Source organism: Hippocampus comes, unplaced genomic scaffold (genome assembly GCF_001891065.2).
Source record: "Hippocampus comes isolate QL1 unplaced genomic scaffold, H_comes_QL1_v1.1 scaffold463, whole genome shotgun sequence".
NCBI classification, from domain to species: Eukaryota; Metazoa; Chordata; class Actinopteri; order Syngnathiformes; family Syngnathidae; genus Hippocampus; species Hippocampus comes.
In genome coordinates, this window is record NW_017806181.1 from 34,528 (window position 1) to 47,866 (window position 13,339).

The window sequence follows — 13,339 nt, forward strand, 5'->3', positions numbered from 1 at the left end:
GCGAGGTGCGCGCCGAGCGCCTGTCGGATCTCTGCCTCGTTGCCGTAGACGGCGGCGCAGTCGATGTGGCGGTAGCCCGCCTCCAGGGCGCACTTCACCGCCTCTTTCACCTCACAGACACAAGGCGACCGAGCACAATGTCCTCCGTCAAGGGTTCCCGTGAAGCCGCCCCTCCGACCCTCACGTGGAAAACCCCGAAGCGGGTGCCGAAAAGCCTGATTCCCGACCCCCGGCCCTGTCTTGCGACCCCAATTTGAGCGCCTCGGCCATATTTTCTCAAGCAGGGTTTTGAACTCCCCGATTTCATCAGGCCCGAACTCTTGGACGCTCGGAAGGCCAAAGCCTCGTTTCAAACCCCGAGCCGCTCTCGCAACTGGCCGTTGGTAACCCGGTCTCCTTTCAAAACGCCACTCGGAAGCCCTCGGCCCGTTTGGAAAGCCCCATTGCAAACCCCAAGCGACCCTGTCCGGGATCCCTCCTTTCAAACACTAATCTGGCCCGGAACCTTAGAATTGGAAAGCTAACTCCTCATTTGGAAGCGCGCGAGTCATTGCCTGAAACCCTCAGGCCAAGCTCCTCGCGCCGTCTCCAAACCCGACCGCGCCTTCCAGCCGTCCTCGGAAAGCCGAGCCCCGTGCTGAAATCCCAAACCAGGTTTGATGCCCTCATCCTGACTCTCAACCCTCATTTCCAAAAGCGTAACCCGGGTTTGAAATTGCAAACCGCCATTTGGACTCGAAAGCCCGTCTCGAGAACCGCATTTAAAGCCCTCGTTGAAGATTTAAAGCTGGATTGTTAAAAAGCTGACGGTTCCCCCTCGGCGCGTTGGCCTCACCTGCCCCGGCGAGCTCTTCCACGTGCCGAGTCCGATGAGCGGCATCTTCTGGCCTGTGTGGAGGACGGCGAACTGGCTCATCCTCGCGCCGCGCTCCACAACGTCCTCACATTTAGAAAAAAAAAACAAAACAAAACAATCAATGACAACATTCATCGACACATCGCTGTCGCCTGGGTCATCTGCAAAATCTTTTGGAATGTAGAGCACAACAGAGATGTGATCTACGGCCACACTTGCGTGCCAATGTTCTTTTTGGGAAGAAGCAGCAGCAGAATTTTTTTTTTTAAAAATCGACTTCTATGTGCCTGACCAATTTCAGCAAATGTTGAATTGACGTCAAATAATTTATTGACATAAAACATCTCGTTCTAGTTTTTGGGGCGGGGTGGTTGGTTTCTAATGAAGCAATGACATCAAAAAACACAAAGAGGAGTCGATGACTGAATAAGGAAACCCAATCCAAATTTATCGTGCAATATTCATGACACAAATGTTAGATGAATGATCATATGAATTTCTTCAAATAAATGAAGCAATGATTTCATTGGGAAAATCGATGTCAAATTGTTTCTTTTACGATTAGATTTGTAGTTACGTGACTTCAAATAAGCCAATTAACCAAGATGAATCGATATGAAAACAAATCTGTTCATGAAGCCGTTTTAGGGAAGGAAAATCCAGATGCTCTACTTTGTCCAACCAGGTCCAAAAAAAGCCCCAAACAAAACACGAGCGGGAGACAGGAAGAGGAAGTGATGCTGACTTGCATTTTTCTTTTAATCAGTCAGTAGCACACTGAAGGTTTAAAAAAAAAAAAAAAAAAAGAAAGTGGAAGCAGATTTTCCTGCAACGCACTCACACTGAAGCTTCTTGTCTAACTTTGAAAAACACTCTTGTTCATTTTCTGAGGAATGTTCCAAACAAGTCGAATCTGAATCACAGTTGTTGTCCAACTGAAATCGTGTCCTTTTTAAAAATCCTAAAGGCACGGCAAATGAACCCCGAGCGAGATTTCGACTCTCCACACACAAAAGGTGGATGGACGTCAACACGTTGGCTAGTTGCTGACCGAACTGCACTCGAGTAGAATCTCGCTCGGCGCTCTCTTCGGAACGTGCCCTCCCTCACAAAAGGTTCACTCACGACGGATTGAACGATGATGCCAAGCTAACCTGGGCGAGTTTTTCCTTGGAGGAGGTCCCGTAGCCTGTCACGCCGTCTGCTCCGCTGGCCTCGCTTAACTTAGCGTCTCGTCCGCCGCTAGGAAAAGCTGAGAGAGGTCCTTGATTGGCCGCAGGCTTCCGCTTCCGGATGTAGACTCGCTCCCGTCCCACCAAAATAAAAGCGAGGCGTCGATTGCCGGAACCCATTCAAGTCTCGAGAGCGCTCCAACGCACATTCATGACGACTATTTCCAAACGCAAAGCCGACTCCACATTTCAAGTCCCAACCTTGGCTTCAAGGCTCGATTCAAGACGTAAACCCCAATCTTCACTGTCATTTCAAATGGCCAACATTAGGTTTGGAGACCTGATTTCAAACTTTTATTTTCAAATCCTGGTTCAGCGCCACACTTTGGAACCCGAGCCCAGAAATCAAGGATGAAAGACCTCATTTGAAATGTAATTTGATTCAAACATAATTTGGAGCCCTAGTCCGATGTGGAAATGCGAATTTAAGTTTTCTCTTTGGCTTCAAACCTTAAAGATTTCAACCCCAAAAATAAAATCTGCAAATGTGTGACCCGGGAGGGGGCTCCATCGTACTCGATGACTACCGTGTTGGCCGACGAATTGCGCAGATTTGGCCACTCTGGCCCTATCTGCTGTTGATGGAAAATGACCTCAAATAGTTAGCCCGTCCACCTCACAGGGCAGAGGTTGTGGGTTCAAATCCATCCCCGACCTGGTTGGCTTTTCTCCAGTTTCCTCCCACATCCCAAAAAACATGCACCATATGTTGATGGAACACAGTAGTTAAAGACTGAAATTTGGGAAGAAAAACAATAATTCCAGAGTCCAACACGTTTTGAAGTCAAGGTATCGAGAGGGAGAAAGATTCCAAGCCAATGCGCGTTTGTCTCAACAAGAGCAAGCCATTTATTGGACGGCAAATGAGTTGACGGTGTGCCCTTCATCCTTTGACCCATTGCTCCTGCTGCCGCCACCGATACCACTGGCGCTGCAGCGGCCCCACCGGCGGGAAGGGACAAATTGGGTGGACGGCCGGCTGGTGGTCGGCCAGACGCTCCTCGCACGCCCTCGCTTCGGGACTCTCGTGGTACAACAGGCCACACGTGGGCTCCGCCGCGCCAGCCGGGAGTCGAGGAGAACTCTGCGGACCAAAAGAGGGGAGGGTCGACGCGTGCGCTGGGCCCCGAGTCGGTTTTGCCGTCAACTTACGTTTCGTGGGTAGGTTTCACACTCGGGGCCTCTCATGGCTTTTTGCTTGTAGTAATAGGCCACTTTGCAATAGGCATGACTCTGAAAAAGAAGGCCGTCACGGCTCATTGATGACGTTTGAGCTTGGACCGAAACCACGCCACAAAATAAACCAGCCAACACATCCCAAATTGGGTGGGGAGCAGCCGCGAGCGTGAAGTCCAGCTCACCGCTCGATCCGGGCAGAGGGGCGTGCAGGGCGCAAAGGTGTGCGCGGCCTCTCGGGGGCAGTTGGTCTCCACCAGCGCCAACTCCAGCCAGGTCACCCAGCCCGTCGACGGGATGTACTGCGCGCCCAAACAAAAGACCGCGCACAAGCCGTTCCAAGAGGAACGCCCGCAAACGGCACTCGGGTTAGCCTTGCGCAACCGGGCGGAGAGCGATGAGCGGTCGTGCCACCAAACGAAGCGGCCGCTCGGCCGGACGCTCACCCGAGTCATGACGTGAGTCACTTCCAGCAGGGCCATGTAACTGGGGTGGCCGCCCCCCCGGTTGTACTTGCCGACCGCCTCCTGCGCCGCCTTGACGGCCGTCGGCTCGCTCAGCGGCAGCAAGATGGAGCAGTTGGCGCAAGTCTTAAGCAGATCCTCATTCGTCGGGTCTGCACACAAGTCGGCTGCGTGTTAACTCGAGAGTGCTTCTTTAATTTGGGGGGGGGAGGAGATTCCAATTTTTTTTTTTTAAATCTCCCAGGAGGAAAGAAGGAAAAAAACTGAGCATTGCACTTCGCTTCCACCCCCAATCATCATTTTGATTGCGCCTATGGACCGGTTGGAGGTCATGACCTGGTCTGGTAGCGCAGTCGTATCTCGTCACTGTTGCCGCACCCCACGTGACCCGAAGATTGGCCCAACAGGTGGCCACTGCGCCCTAAACCATGCAGAGAAAAAAAAAGTAAATAAACGCCTCGATGAAACCTCGACGGCCATCCCGGCACAAATGGCCGTCAAGGCAACCGCGTCTTACCCGCTCGAGCCGTTCAAAAGGCTGACATTGCTCAAAAGGTTTGGGGTTGGTGAAGTGACATTTGGTCTGCACCAGCTTCACGTGTACGTCCACGCGGCAACCGCCGGGTATCTGCATCGACAAAAGATCATCAATAAAAGTCCCCCCCCCCCCCCCCCCCCCCCCCCCGCAAGAGAGTCTGTTGAAGCGGACCTGTCGGCGGTGCGCGCTCACCTGCTGGTATTTGCTGCTCTGGACCTGGCGCAGCCTGAACTTGAAACCGTGCTTGTGATGTCGGTTGATGTGTCGGACGACGAGGTTGGCCGCAGCCTCGGCGCTGCCCTGGTCGCACGTGACCGCCGACGACGACTCCCCCAGGAGGGTCCGAGGAGCCAAGGCGCAAAACAGCATCGCCGCCAACAGCTGAGCCGGCATCGTGACAACTTGCGTGCAAAGTAACGACGAGTCGCGAGGCGAGCAGCCTTTAGCCGGCCCGGGCGGTTCGGGCCACCAATCGCGCGCGACCGCAAATGCGAGACAGCTGCGCGCTCCGGACCGGCGGGCGTGCCTGCAATCAGCAGCCCCCAGGCCCCGCCCCGCAGCGCCGCCTCCCCACTGAGCCCCCACCGGAAGAATCAAGTCGGGCGATTACAATTAAGGGAACAAAACGGAAAAAACGTTTTTTTTCACTTGAAGAGCAATCCTGGGAGTCACTTACTTGCTTCATATTTCATTGAAGATGGACATTCTTGAAGAGTGGCACGTACTAATCTTTTTCTCATTTTAACCACCCACCCCCTCAAGAAAAAGAGTACTTTTTATGTTTGGAACAACAACTAAACGTTTTCATCTCACCCCAAAACATTCACCCCTGCAAGCGAAATCAAAAATCCGACCAAAGCAAAACCGCGAGCCATTGTTCCGCCGCCGTGCAGCCCATGTTGACTTGAATGTGGCTTTTTGCAATTCAAAATGTCAACCGCAGAAACAACCGCAAACGTGATTTTGCTTCAAATGGAAAGGTGTGTTCTTTGGCCGGGGGGGGGGTGTTGGGCGGGGGGGGGGGGGGAAGTGTTCAAAGTGGGCCACTCCAGAGGAACATGTTGATGAGATGGTGAGATGAGCGGCGGTGGCGGCGGCGGCGACCTCACGTTGATGAGCGTGCCAAATTGCTCCCTCCAGGTTTCATGTGATGGTCTCGCTACTCTTAAATGCCGAAAGCAAGTATCGTTTTTGTGGCCAGCACCTTATGTGCCGTATGGAATGCAATCTACAATTGTCATGATGAGAGAGAGAGACAGAGAGATGTTCAATTTTGATGTTACAATGTCAATGTTTATGTTCAAATTGGTCAAAATAAAACATCCAAAATGTTTGTAGTTTGTTGTTACCTGCTCTCTTATTACACGTGTATACGGTTTATGGTGTAAAATAGTTGAAAAAAATGCTTTTAAAAAAGTTGTTTTCTGGACTTGCAATGGATTAAAAATTTTACACTGATTCAAATGGCAAACATGGTTTTCGAACAGCCTTCTGGAAGGGATTATGGTCGAAAACCGAGGTTTGACCAGGGGTCCGGGTCGGAGGCTTGGCGAGCCCCCGGCTCGGCGGTCAGATCCACGCGCGGCGACGTGCTGTGTCTCGTCCACCAGGTCAGTCGGTGCAGCTGACGCACACACGGGCGACAACGCTGTCTGACATTGCTCGCTTGCCAGCTGACTTGATTCAAAGACAAGCGTGTGCGCGGCTCACGTGCTTGGCCGGTATGGGGGGCGTGGCCAAGCTGACCGCGACCATCACCGAGCAGCTGAAGGCCATCAGGAGGATGGCGAAGTAGAGGTAGTGCACCCGGGTCAGCACGGAGGGGCGGAGGTCCGGCTGGCCGCACGCCGGAACCTCGTAGGAGAACTCCAGAACCATCCGGACCGAGCCCACCGCCAGGCCCGCCATCAGGCCCCAGAACGCGCCCTGGCCCGCAAAAGGAGAAGGATAACACAACGGGACGACGGCGCGCGTTGGAGGAGAAGGAGCGCCGACGGACCTGCTCGTTGGTGCGCGGCCAGAAGATGGCCAGGACGAAGACGGCGGTGATGGGCGGAGCCAGAAAGCTGACCACCGACTGGGCGTATTCAAACAGCTTGCCGCTGTTTGCCGATTGGATGATCGGGATCCACAGGATGCTGACGACCACCAGCGCCAGGACGAAGACCCTGCGGGGGCGGTTCGCGCAATGAAGCGCTGGCAAAGGCAGACGCGCGCGCGGGCGCGGCGAGCGGCACCTGCCCACGATCATGAGCTCCATCTCGGAGGCGGCGGGTCGGACTCGCTGGTAAAGGTCCAACGTGAAGAGGGTGGAGCTGCTGTTGAAAATGGACGTCAGCGACGACAGCAGGCTGGCGAACATCACGGCCAGCATCAGGCCACGGACGCCTACGGGCACATGTAGAAATGCATACGTGTGCGTGTTTTGGGGGGCGGGGCTCCTACTCACCGACTGGCATGAGTTCCACCACCAGTTTGGGGTACGCGATGTTGGAGCAGCCCACCGCAGTTCCACACACACGCCGACACACGGCTGGATCCACGCAACCCACCTCATCTTCACACACGCAAAGGCACAGAGTCACCTTCGTTGTGTGTGCGTGTGTGTGTGGTCCAACCGGGGAAGAGCGCCCTGCTGATCATGCCTGGCATGACGATGAAGAACATGGGTAATGCTTTGAGGTAACCTCCTAAGACGCTTCCTCCTTTGGCGTGGCTCAGCGAACGTGCAGCCAGTGACCTCTGAACTATCACCTACACACACGCACACACACACACACAGAGGAAGGAGTGGATTCAACGAGATGACGCCGCACTGGTACGAGACCAGAGCAAGGGTGTGTGTGTGTGTGTGTGTGTGAACATACACCGGCCAGTCACATGACTCTAATTCTGATTTGAGTTGCCTTGAACAGCGGTGACTGCACAGGACCCGAGCAGGCCAGACGAGCCTCGATTGGACCGGCCAGAGCAGACGAGTCGAGACCGGAATCGAGCGGTCGAGCCTTCAACTGGCCCTCAACGCTTCTTCCGTATCCTCCCAACTTGCCGACTTTGCCTCGCGTGATCTTTTTTGTGGAAATGGCCAACCGGGGCCTCGCACGATAAAGGTCGTGGAATCGATCTGCAAGGTGTTCTTGACGAGGTCGAGGTCGAGTGCCCCGAGAGCACATTTGCCGCCGGATACACGACGGCCGTGGGGGGTGGCGGTGCCATGGGGAGTTGTTCTCACAGGCCCCCGCGGGTGGCTGCTGTTCGGATTGAGCGTTTCCCGGATCGATCGCAAAGATCCGGCAGGCGCCGGCAGGCCTTTTGGCAGTCGGGAAGCCGCCCGAGGGAACGCGCGCGTCTGCCAACACTCGGACTCGTGCCGCGGGCATGTTCCGGGACTCGTCTTCTGACCTGGTCGGTGCACCACACCCAGGTGGCGATGACGGTGAGTCCAAAGATGAGCCCCGGCCAGGGCAGGTCCGAGGACACGGGGTCTCGCAACATGTGGAAGGCGTCGGCGCGAGGGAGGTGACAGGTGGCGTTGGCCACCGTCGCCGTGGGAACGGACGACATGTAAAGCTGCGTCAGACCCTCGTACCAGCCCACCTGGGAGAACGCTGGCAAAGACACACGTCACTTTCCCTTTGGGGTACTTACGTTAGCTTGCGCGTGGCCTACCAATGAACAGGAGCGTGAAGGCTCCTCCCACCATGATGACGGTTTGGAACGCGTCGGTGTAGATGACCGCCGACAAACCTCCTGTGAGAACGGCAGGTCACGTGACAACGGACTTGTTTACTCGTTAGGCGCTACAATCGGACCGCGCTCGAGAGAGCGGCGCTTGGACAAGAACCGGAGATGTCCTGTCGCCTGCGGGCCCCCTTCTGCTGCCACATTAAAATGACTGTACCCGTGTTATGTGTGTGTGGGTGTGGGTACCTGCCACGGTGTACACGCACGTGATCACCAGCAAAATCGCAATGGACACGTACAGATTCCAGCCAAAGGACACTTGGATGAAGAGCGCACCGGAGAAAAGGTCCGTCTGCAACCCACATGCCGCAAATCTTCACTCGCTGTTGGAATGGGCGGATGAGGGGGAGGGGCTATGTGCGCGGGTCGTACAGATAGTTTGGTGAAGATGTAGAGGACCAGGGACAGGACGGACAGGTACACCTGGATCCTGCGTCCCCCGAAGCGCTTGGCCAGGTATTCCGGCATGGTCACCACCCCGGCCGCGACGTACACCGGGATGAAGATCCAGCCCAGAGCCACCAGGACCCACGCCGCCTATGTGCCAGGCACACGTACGCACCCACGCACGCGGGGGGAGGACTGTTGAAGGCCCAAATGGAGAAGAAGGTGGCCACCTTTTCCCGTTTTTTTTTTACATTCAACTCAAAGCCGCCCACAGCGATGCCGCCCGCCGCTGCCGTTCCCGCCAACCCAATGAAGGAGCCGCTTCCGACGTTACTCGACATCAGAGACGCTCCAATCTGAAAGGTGAAGGAATGAACGAATGAACGGAGGGTCACGCGCTGTCCTGGAGGGCGCGTATGACGGAATGGCTGAATGACGACTGGACGAAGGACTCACAGGCCACCAGGTCATGGATCGGCCAGCCAGGAAGTAGCCGCCCACCGTGCTGCCATTGGCCCTGACGGACGCCTGAGGACGAGACGGACGGCCACGTATGGACACAACATTAGGTACGCTGGAGCAAACCCAACCGCGCCGAATGAGCAGATGAGACTAAACTGCCCCAGACCGGACCGGAGTGCACCGCACAGCTAACGGCTTTCCAATTTGGGAGTGCCCGTGAAAAGTCAATACTCAAGTGAAGCGCAGTAAACCCCCGAATTATCTTCAACAAGTATTTGCGCTTCATGACATCTGACCCCTGGGAAGGATTGGGCGGTTGTGTGTGTGTGTGTGTGTGTGTGTGTGTGGACCGGCCCAGATTCCAACGGCCATGACCAGGAGCAGGTAGACCACCACCACCACGATGTCGGCGGTCTCCATGGCAGCCGGTCCGGGGGGCGTTGCCGTGGTGACGGCAGGGATGCTCTCTGTAAGAGCCAAGGTGAACTTCAAACCAGAAAAGACCTCCTGCTGACATTTTAACATGACTCGCCGCCGCGCCGTTCGCGACCTGGCTTTCCGCCCCATCGGCGAGCTGCAACAACAAGTCGTGGAACCCGATGTTCACCAAGCGGCGCAGCGATCGGCATCAAGCGATCACAGCGCATTGGCAACGGATGGATCAATCCAATGAATAGACGCATCAATCGCCGGGGGTTGACCGAATGGATTCGGGAGCCCACGTGGAAACGGACGAATGACTCCACGGAACAATGACCGGACTCATGGCGTCTTTCTGGAAGCGTGCTCTGAGCGGGCGCTCTCTGGCGGCCCACTTTACGACCGTTTGGACTTCAGAACCGGAACGCGTTATCAACTCAAGTGTATTTCTCGAGCACTTTGAAACAGCCATCGCTGCATACAAAGTTCTGTTCATGGAGCAACTAACATATACAACAATAAAGCTATAAATCAGTCACAAAGATGGTAGAAAGCACCAAACAGTAAAACTAAGATAAAATCTGAGTCATGCAGAGTCAAATTCCAAAGAATACAAGTGAGTTTTGAGGCGGGTTTGAAAGATCGCCAGCGAGGGGGCTTGCCCAATGTTCAATGGGAGGTCATTCCAGAGAGAGGGGCCAGCAATGGAAAAGGCTCCATCCCCTCTAAGCCTCCGCTTAGTTCTTGGTACTTCTAATAATGTCTGGTCCGCGGCCCTGAGGCGGCAGGCGGGCGTGTAGGGGCGCAGGAGGTCAGGTGGCGCGGGGTCATTTAGAGATTTGAAAACAAATAAAAGAATCTTCAAAAGAACTCGAAAATGTAGCCAGTGAAGGGATGCCAGAGTGCGAGTTATGTGCTCCCTCTTACGAGTAGCAGTCAAGAGGCGAGCGGCAGCATTCTGGACCAACTGGAGACACTTCATGGAGGACTGGCTGACTCCAAAGTCAAGCGCATGGCAGTCATCCAGCCGGGATGTGGCGAAGGCATGAAGGACTGTTTCCAAGCGCTCATGAGAAAGGAGAGCTTTGACTTTCGCCAGCTGCCCAAGATGAAAGAAGCTGGATTTAACAACGGCACCAATTTGCAGGTCAAGTATAAAATCACTGTCCAGTTGAAGACCCGAGTCTTAAACAATAAACATAGACTGGACCGCGCAGTCATTGCCGTTTTGTTTCTGATTACGTGTGACTTCATTTGTGCGGCTGAACGAAAAGCAACAAAAAGAAAGAAATGAAGCCTAGGGAAAAAAAACAAAAAAAACAAAGAAAACAACACGATGAAGGAAAAAATGAAAATGGAATGGGGGGGAAAAAACTATTGGCAGGTTAAAAAACAATTAGGAGCAAATCAGAGTGAAAATCAAAGACACAGGCAAAAGAAAAAAAAAGTAAAACAAACTAAAAAGAAAAAGCTGAACAAGAAACAAGCCGAAGAAATACCAAAAGAAAAAAGAAAAAATGGACAAACAAGAAGTATTTGAAGACAAAAGGAAAGAAAGGACATCCATCCATTTTCTGATCCGCTTTATCCTCATAAGGGTCACCGGGGGGGGGGGTGCTGGAGCCTCTCCCAGCTGTCAGAGGGCAGAAGGCGGGGGACACACTGAACCGCTTGTCAGCCCATCGCACAGAGACAAACAATCACCCACGCTCACGCTCACACCTCGAGACAATTCAGTGTTCCATGAACCTGTTGGGCATGTTTTTGGAATGTGTCAGGAAACCGCAGGACGCGGGCACGGGCAGAACATGCAAATTTCACATCGGGAGGCCGAAGCCGGAATCCAACCCTGCACCTCTGCACTGCGGGGTCGACGTGCTAACCACTCCACTGCCAGGCTGCCAAAGGAAAGGACAGTCGCAGACATTTTTACTTTGTTCTTGCATCGGGGGAAAAAATTTTGTTGTTGTTGTGGCGTGGGGGGGGGGGGGGACTCAAGCAAAAAAAAAAATTAAATTGAAATTAAAAATATTCAAAATATTTTTCCTTCCTAAGACTGTCTCTTGCATTTCATTGTTGTACTGACTAAAAAATACTCATTGGAAAAAATGCAAAGCACAAAGTCCAGAACATCAAGCCAACGAGATGCGAGTGCGCAGGTGCCAGGTTTTGGCACGGAGGTGCCCGGCGGCAGGAATGTCGCGTCCGCCGCCGGCTCTCTTCCGCTTGCAGCGACAAGACCACCGGCGGCGGCTCCACTCGGACCCCCGAAACGCCACGAGAGAATCTCCACTGACCTTGCGTGACGACAGACATGCTGCAGCAGCGCTCCTCGCCGTCGTCTTCCTTTTCTTCTTGTTTGCGCGGCGCGCGCTCGGGAATTATCAAGGAGAGTTTGACCGTGCCGATGACGTCACTTGTCGCACGCGCGCATGCTCGTCAAGTCGGAACAAAGAGAAAAGCGACGGCGGCTCGACTCGTTTGGTAACAAGCAAAGAAATGGGACTTTGTCATCATTCAACTTTATTACTTTACGATTCGCATTTATCAGAGGACACATTGTCAAAAGTTCCCGAGCCGGTTAGAGCTTCGGCGGTCCGATCAGTCTCCAGCCCTCTCGCACCAAGAACAACAAATGGGTCGCACTGATAATGTCGCTTGTCATGACGAGGCCAACCGTGTCACCCGTCACTTTGATGTCATCGGGATGTCACCATTTGCAACGATGTCACCGCACACCACGGCAGTCCCCAGAAAGGATGTCGCCCGTCGTCACGGCGATGCCACTCGACGTGAGAACGGCACCGCGGGTCGCCGGCCGCGCGCAAGAATGGCGTCAGTGAAAAGAAGGGCGCCCGCCGCTCGGCCCCACTTACTTCTGGCGCCCAAGAAGATGCCGGAAGCGCAGCCGCCCGCAAAGTAGTTGAGCGGATCGTCCGGAGCCTGGCGGGCCTGAGCGCTGAGACACGTGGCCATGCCGAAGATGGCGCCCATGGCGGCTGGGGAGACACACAAGGCCGACATCAGCGTGCGCCAAAGCGGGACAAAATGCGCCAAAGCGGACGACGCGCGAGTCCAAGTCCTTACCTTTGAGGAACAAGTCCCGATCCTTGACGCGGCACCGCGAGAGCGCCGACAACAGCGATCGAATCGGGCCGATGTCGGGCCGTCGCGTCGTCCGCCCAGACCGCAGGAGCAGACAGAAGCTTTGCGACCGAGGCGGCCTGTTCGGGTGCGGCGACCGACAAGGCCATCGACGCGCCGCGCGAACTCTCGCTCGCTTACCGGATTCTCTGGACCACAAGGGGCACTTCACTGTAGTGATGGGAATCTGAAGCCTCATGAAGCAATGAGGCTTTCCATTCAACTGGGTCGGTCCTGGGCCGATGCATCATGAGGCTCCATTTGTTCTATTGCGCCATCACGTGGAAAATAAATGTCATGACACAGTGATTAAAATACCATGGATTTGATGGAGTCAAAAGGGCAGGGAGTTGTGATGTGAATGAATGTGCGTGTGTTACTTGAAAGAATGATTGCTTTATTTTAGACATTGACATAAACAAGGAACAAGATACACCTTTCATTCATTTTTATTGAGGAAAACAAGCATTTCCAAAGTGTTTGGCTTTAAACGGTTTCTTTTCTTCGATAGGATTTCTCCTGCTTTTGAAAATAGTCTTTCACAAGGGACGGATGAGGCTGCGGTACAGAGAAAGGTTATAGCTAATTTGTAGAGGTTGTACATTCGTTGCAACATGTGGAAGGTGCTGTTCCAGCGTGTCTCCACCTGAAAATAAAAGGTCATTATTGTTTGAAAGGGGAGTGGAAGCAGTTATGGATGTCAACTTACCTCTTGAATGAGCTTCAGCACAGGCTCTGTAGGCATCATTTGCTCCTGCACCTGTGTCAGCCTTGTCTATAAAAATGAAATGTGAAACAAAATATTTTTCAAGTCATTTTGCATTAATTTGAATACTGCTGTGTAATAAAGGAATTCACCTTTGCAGTGGTACTGCTTTTGAAGTAGCCAACTATCCTCCTACACTGAAGACGGATC

The 13,339-nt window shown here is 53.7% G+C and overlaps 3 protein-coding genes and 1 long non-coding RNA gene across 6 annotated transcripts in view; all 4 read right to left on the reverse strand.

The window, feature by feature from the left end:
• akr1a1b (aldo-keto reductase family 1, member A1b (aldehyde reductase)) overlaps window positions 1-2,223 on the reverse strand; it is a 7,190-nt gene extending 4,967 nt beyond the window's left edge. For 2 of the 3 annotated variants that reach the window (XM_019855843.1, XM_019855842.1), the window contains exons 1-3: window positions 2,011-2,223; window positions 836-940; window positions 36-110 (exon numbers count right to left, since the gene is read on the reverse strand). In XM_019855843.1, coding sequence (XP_019711402.1) covers window positions 36-110; window positions 836-940; window positions 2,011-2,208 — 378 coding nt within the window. In that variant the 5' untranslated portion in view covers window positions 2,209-2,223. Of the gene's footprint in view, window positions 1-35; window positions 111-835; window positions 941-1,693; window positions 1,729-2,010 lie in introns of those variants that run through there. The other variant, XM_019855845.1, reaches the window with a different exon arrangement.
• Window positions 2,224-2,907: 684 nt separating this feature from the next.
• LOC109506797 (antihemorrhagic factor cHLP-B-like) lies at window positions 2,908-4,700 on the reverse strand. The gene is made up of 7 exons (XM_019855767.1): window positions 4,459-4,700; window positions 4,246-4,356; window positions 4,065-4,149; window positions 3,711-3,880; window positions 3,450-3,566; window positions 3,241-3,321; window positions 2,908-3,172 (listed from the first exon to the last, which is right to left on the reverse strand). The coding sequence occupies exons 1-7, from the start codon at window positions 4,657-4,659 to the stop codon at window positions 2,972-2,974; spliced, it is 966 nt and encodes a 321-aa protein (XP_019711326.1). The 5' UTR covers window positions 4,660-4,700; the 3' UTR covers window positions 2,908-2,971.
• Window positions 4,701-5,767: 1,067 nt separating this feature from the next.
• slc5a9 (solute carrier family 5 member 9) overlaps window positions 5,768-13,339 on the reverse strand; it is a 19,457-nt gene continuing 11,885 nt past the window's right edge. The window contains exons 2-14 of the mRNA XM_019855781.1: window positions 9,214-9,326; window positions 8,854-8,925; window positions 8,649-8,753; window positions 8,383-8,547; window positions 8,197-8,302; window positions 7,936-8,016; window positions 7,669-7,874; window positions 6,885-7,020; window positions 6,716-6,823; window positions 6,504-6,654; window positions 6,266-6,434; window positions 5,977-6,192; window positions 5,768-5,890 (exon numbers count right to left, since the gene is read on the reverse strand). Of these exons, the coding sequence (XP_019711340.1) occupies window positions 5,768-5,890; window positions 5,977-6,192; window positions 6,266-6,434; window positions 6,504-6,654; window positions 6,716-6,823; window positions 6,885-7,020; window positions 7,669-7,874; window positions 7,936-8,016; window positions 8,197-8,302; window positions 8,383-8,547; window positions 8,649-8,753; window positions 8,854-8,925; window positions 9,214-9,326 (1,751 nt within the window). The remainder of the gene's footprint in view (window positions 5,891-5,976; window positions 6,193-6,265; window positions 6,435-6,503; window positions 6,655-6,715; window positions 6,824-6,884; window positions 7,021-7,668; window positions 7,875-7,935; window positions 8,017-8,196; window positions 8,303-8,382; window positions 8,548-8,648; window positions 8,754-8,853; window positions 8,926-9,213; window positions 9,327-13,339) is intronic.
• On the reverse strand, window positions 12,993-13,339 carry LOC109506856 (uncharacterized). Its single transcript, XR_002166363.1, has 3 exons — window positions 13,282-13,339; window positions 13,133-13,198; window positions 12,993-13,069 (listed from the first exon to the last, which is right to left on the reverse strand). It is a non-coding gene; the product is annotated as an uncharacterized LOC109506856 (long non-coding RNA).

Coding starts and splice junctions, on each gene's coding strand:
- LOC109506797 (XM_019855767.1), bottom strand. CDS start 4,659: ATGCCGGCTCAGCTGTTGGCGGCGATGCTGTTTTGCGCCTTGGCTCCT. Junction 4,150..4,245: donor CTTTTGAACGGCTCGAGCGG/GTAAGACGCGGT, acceptor TGCATGGTTTAG/GGCGCAGTGGCCACCTGTTG. Junction 3,567..3,710: donor TGACTCACGTCATGACTCGG/GTGAGCGTCCGG, acceptor TTGGGCGCGCAG/TACATCCCGTCGACGGGCTG.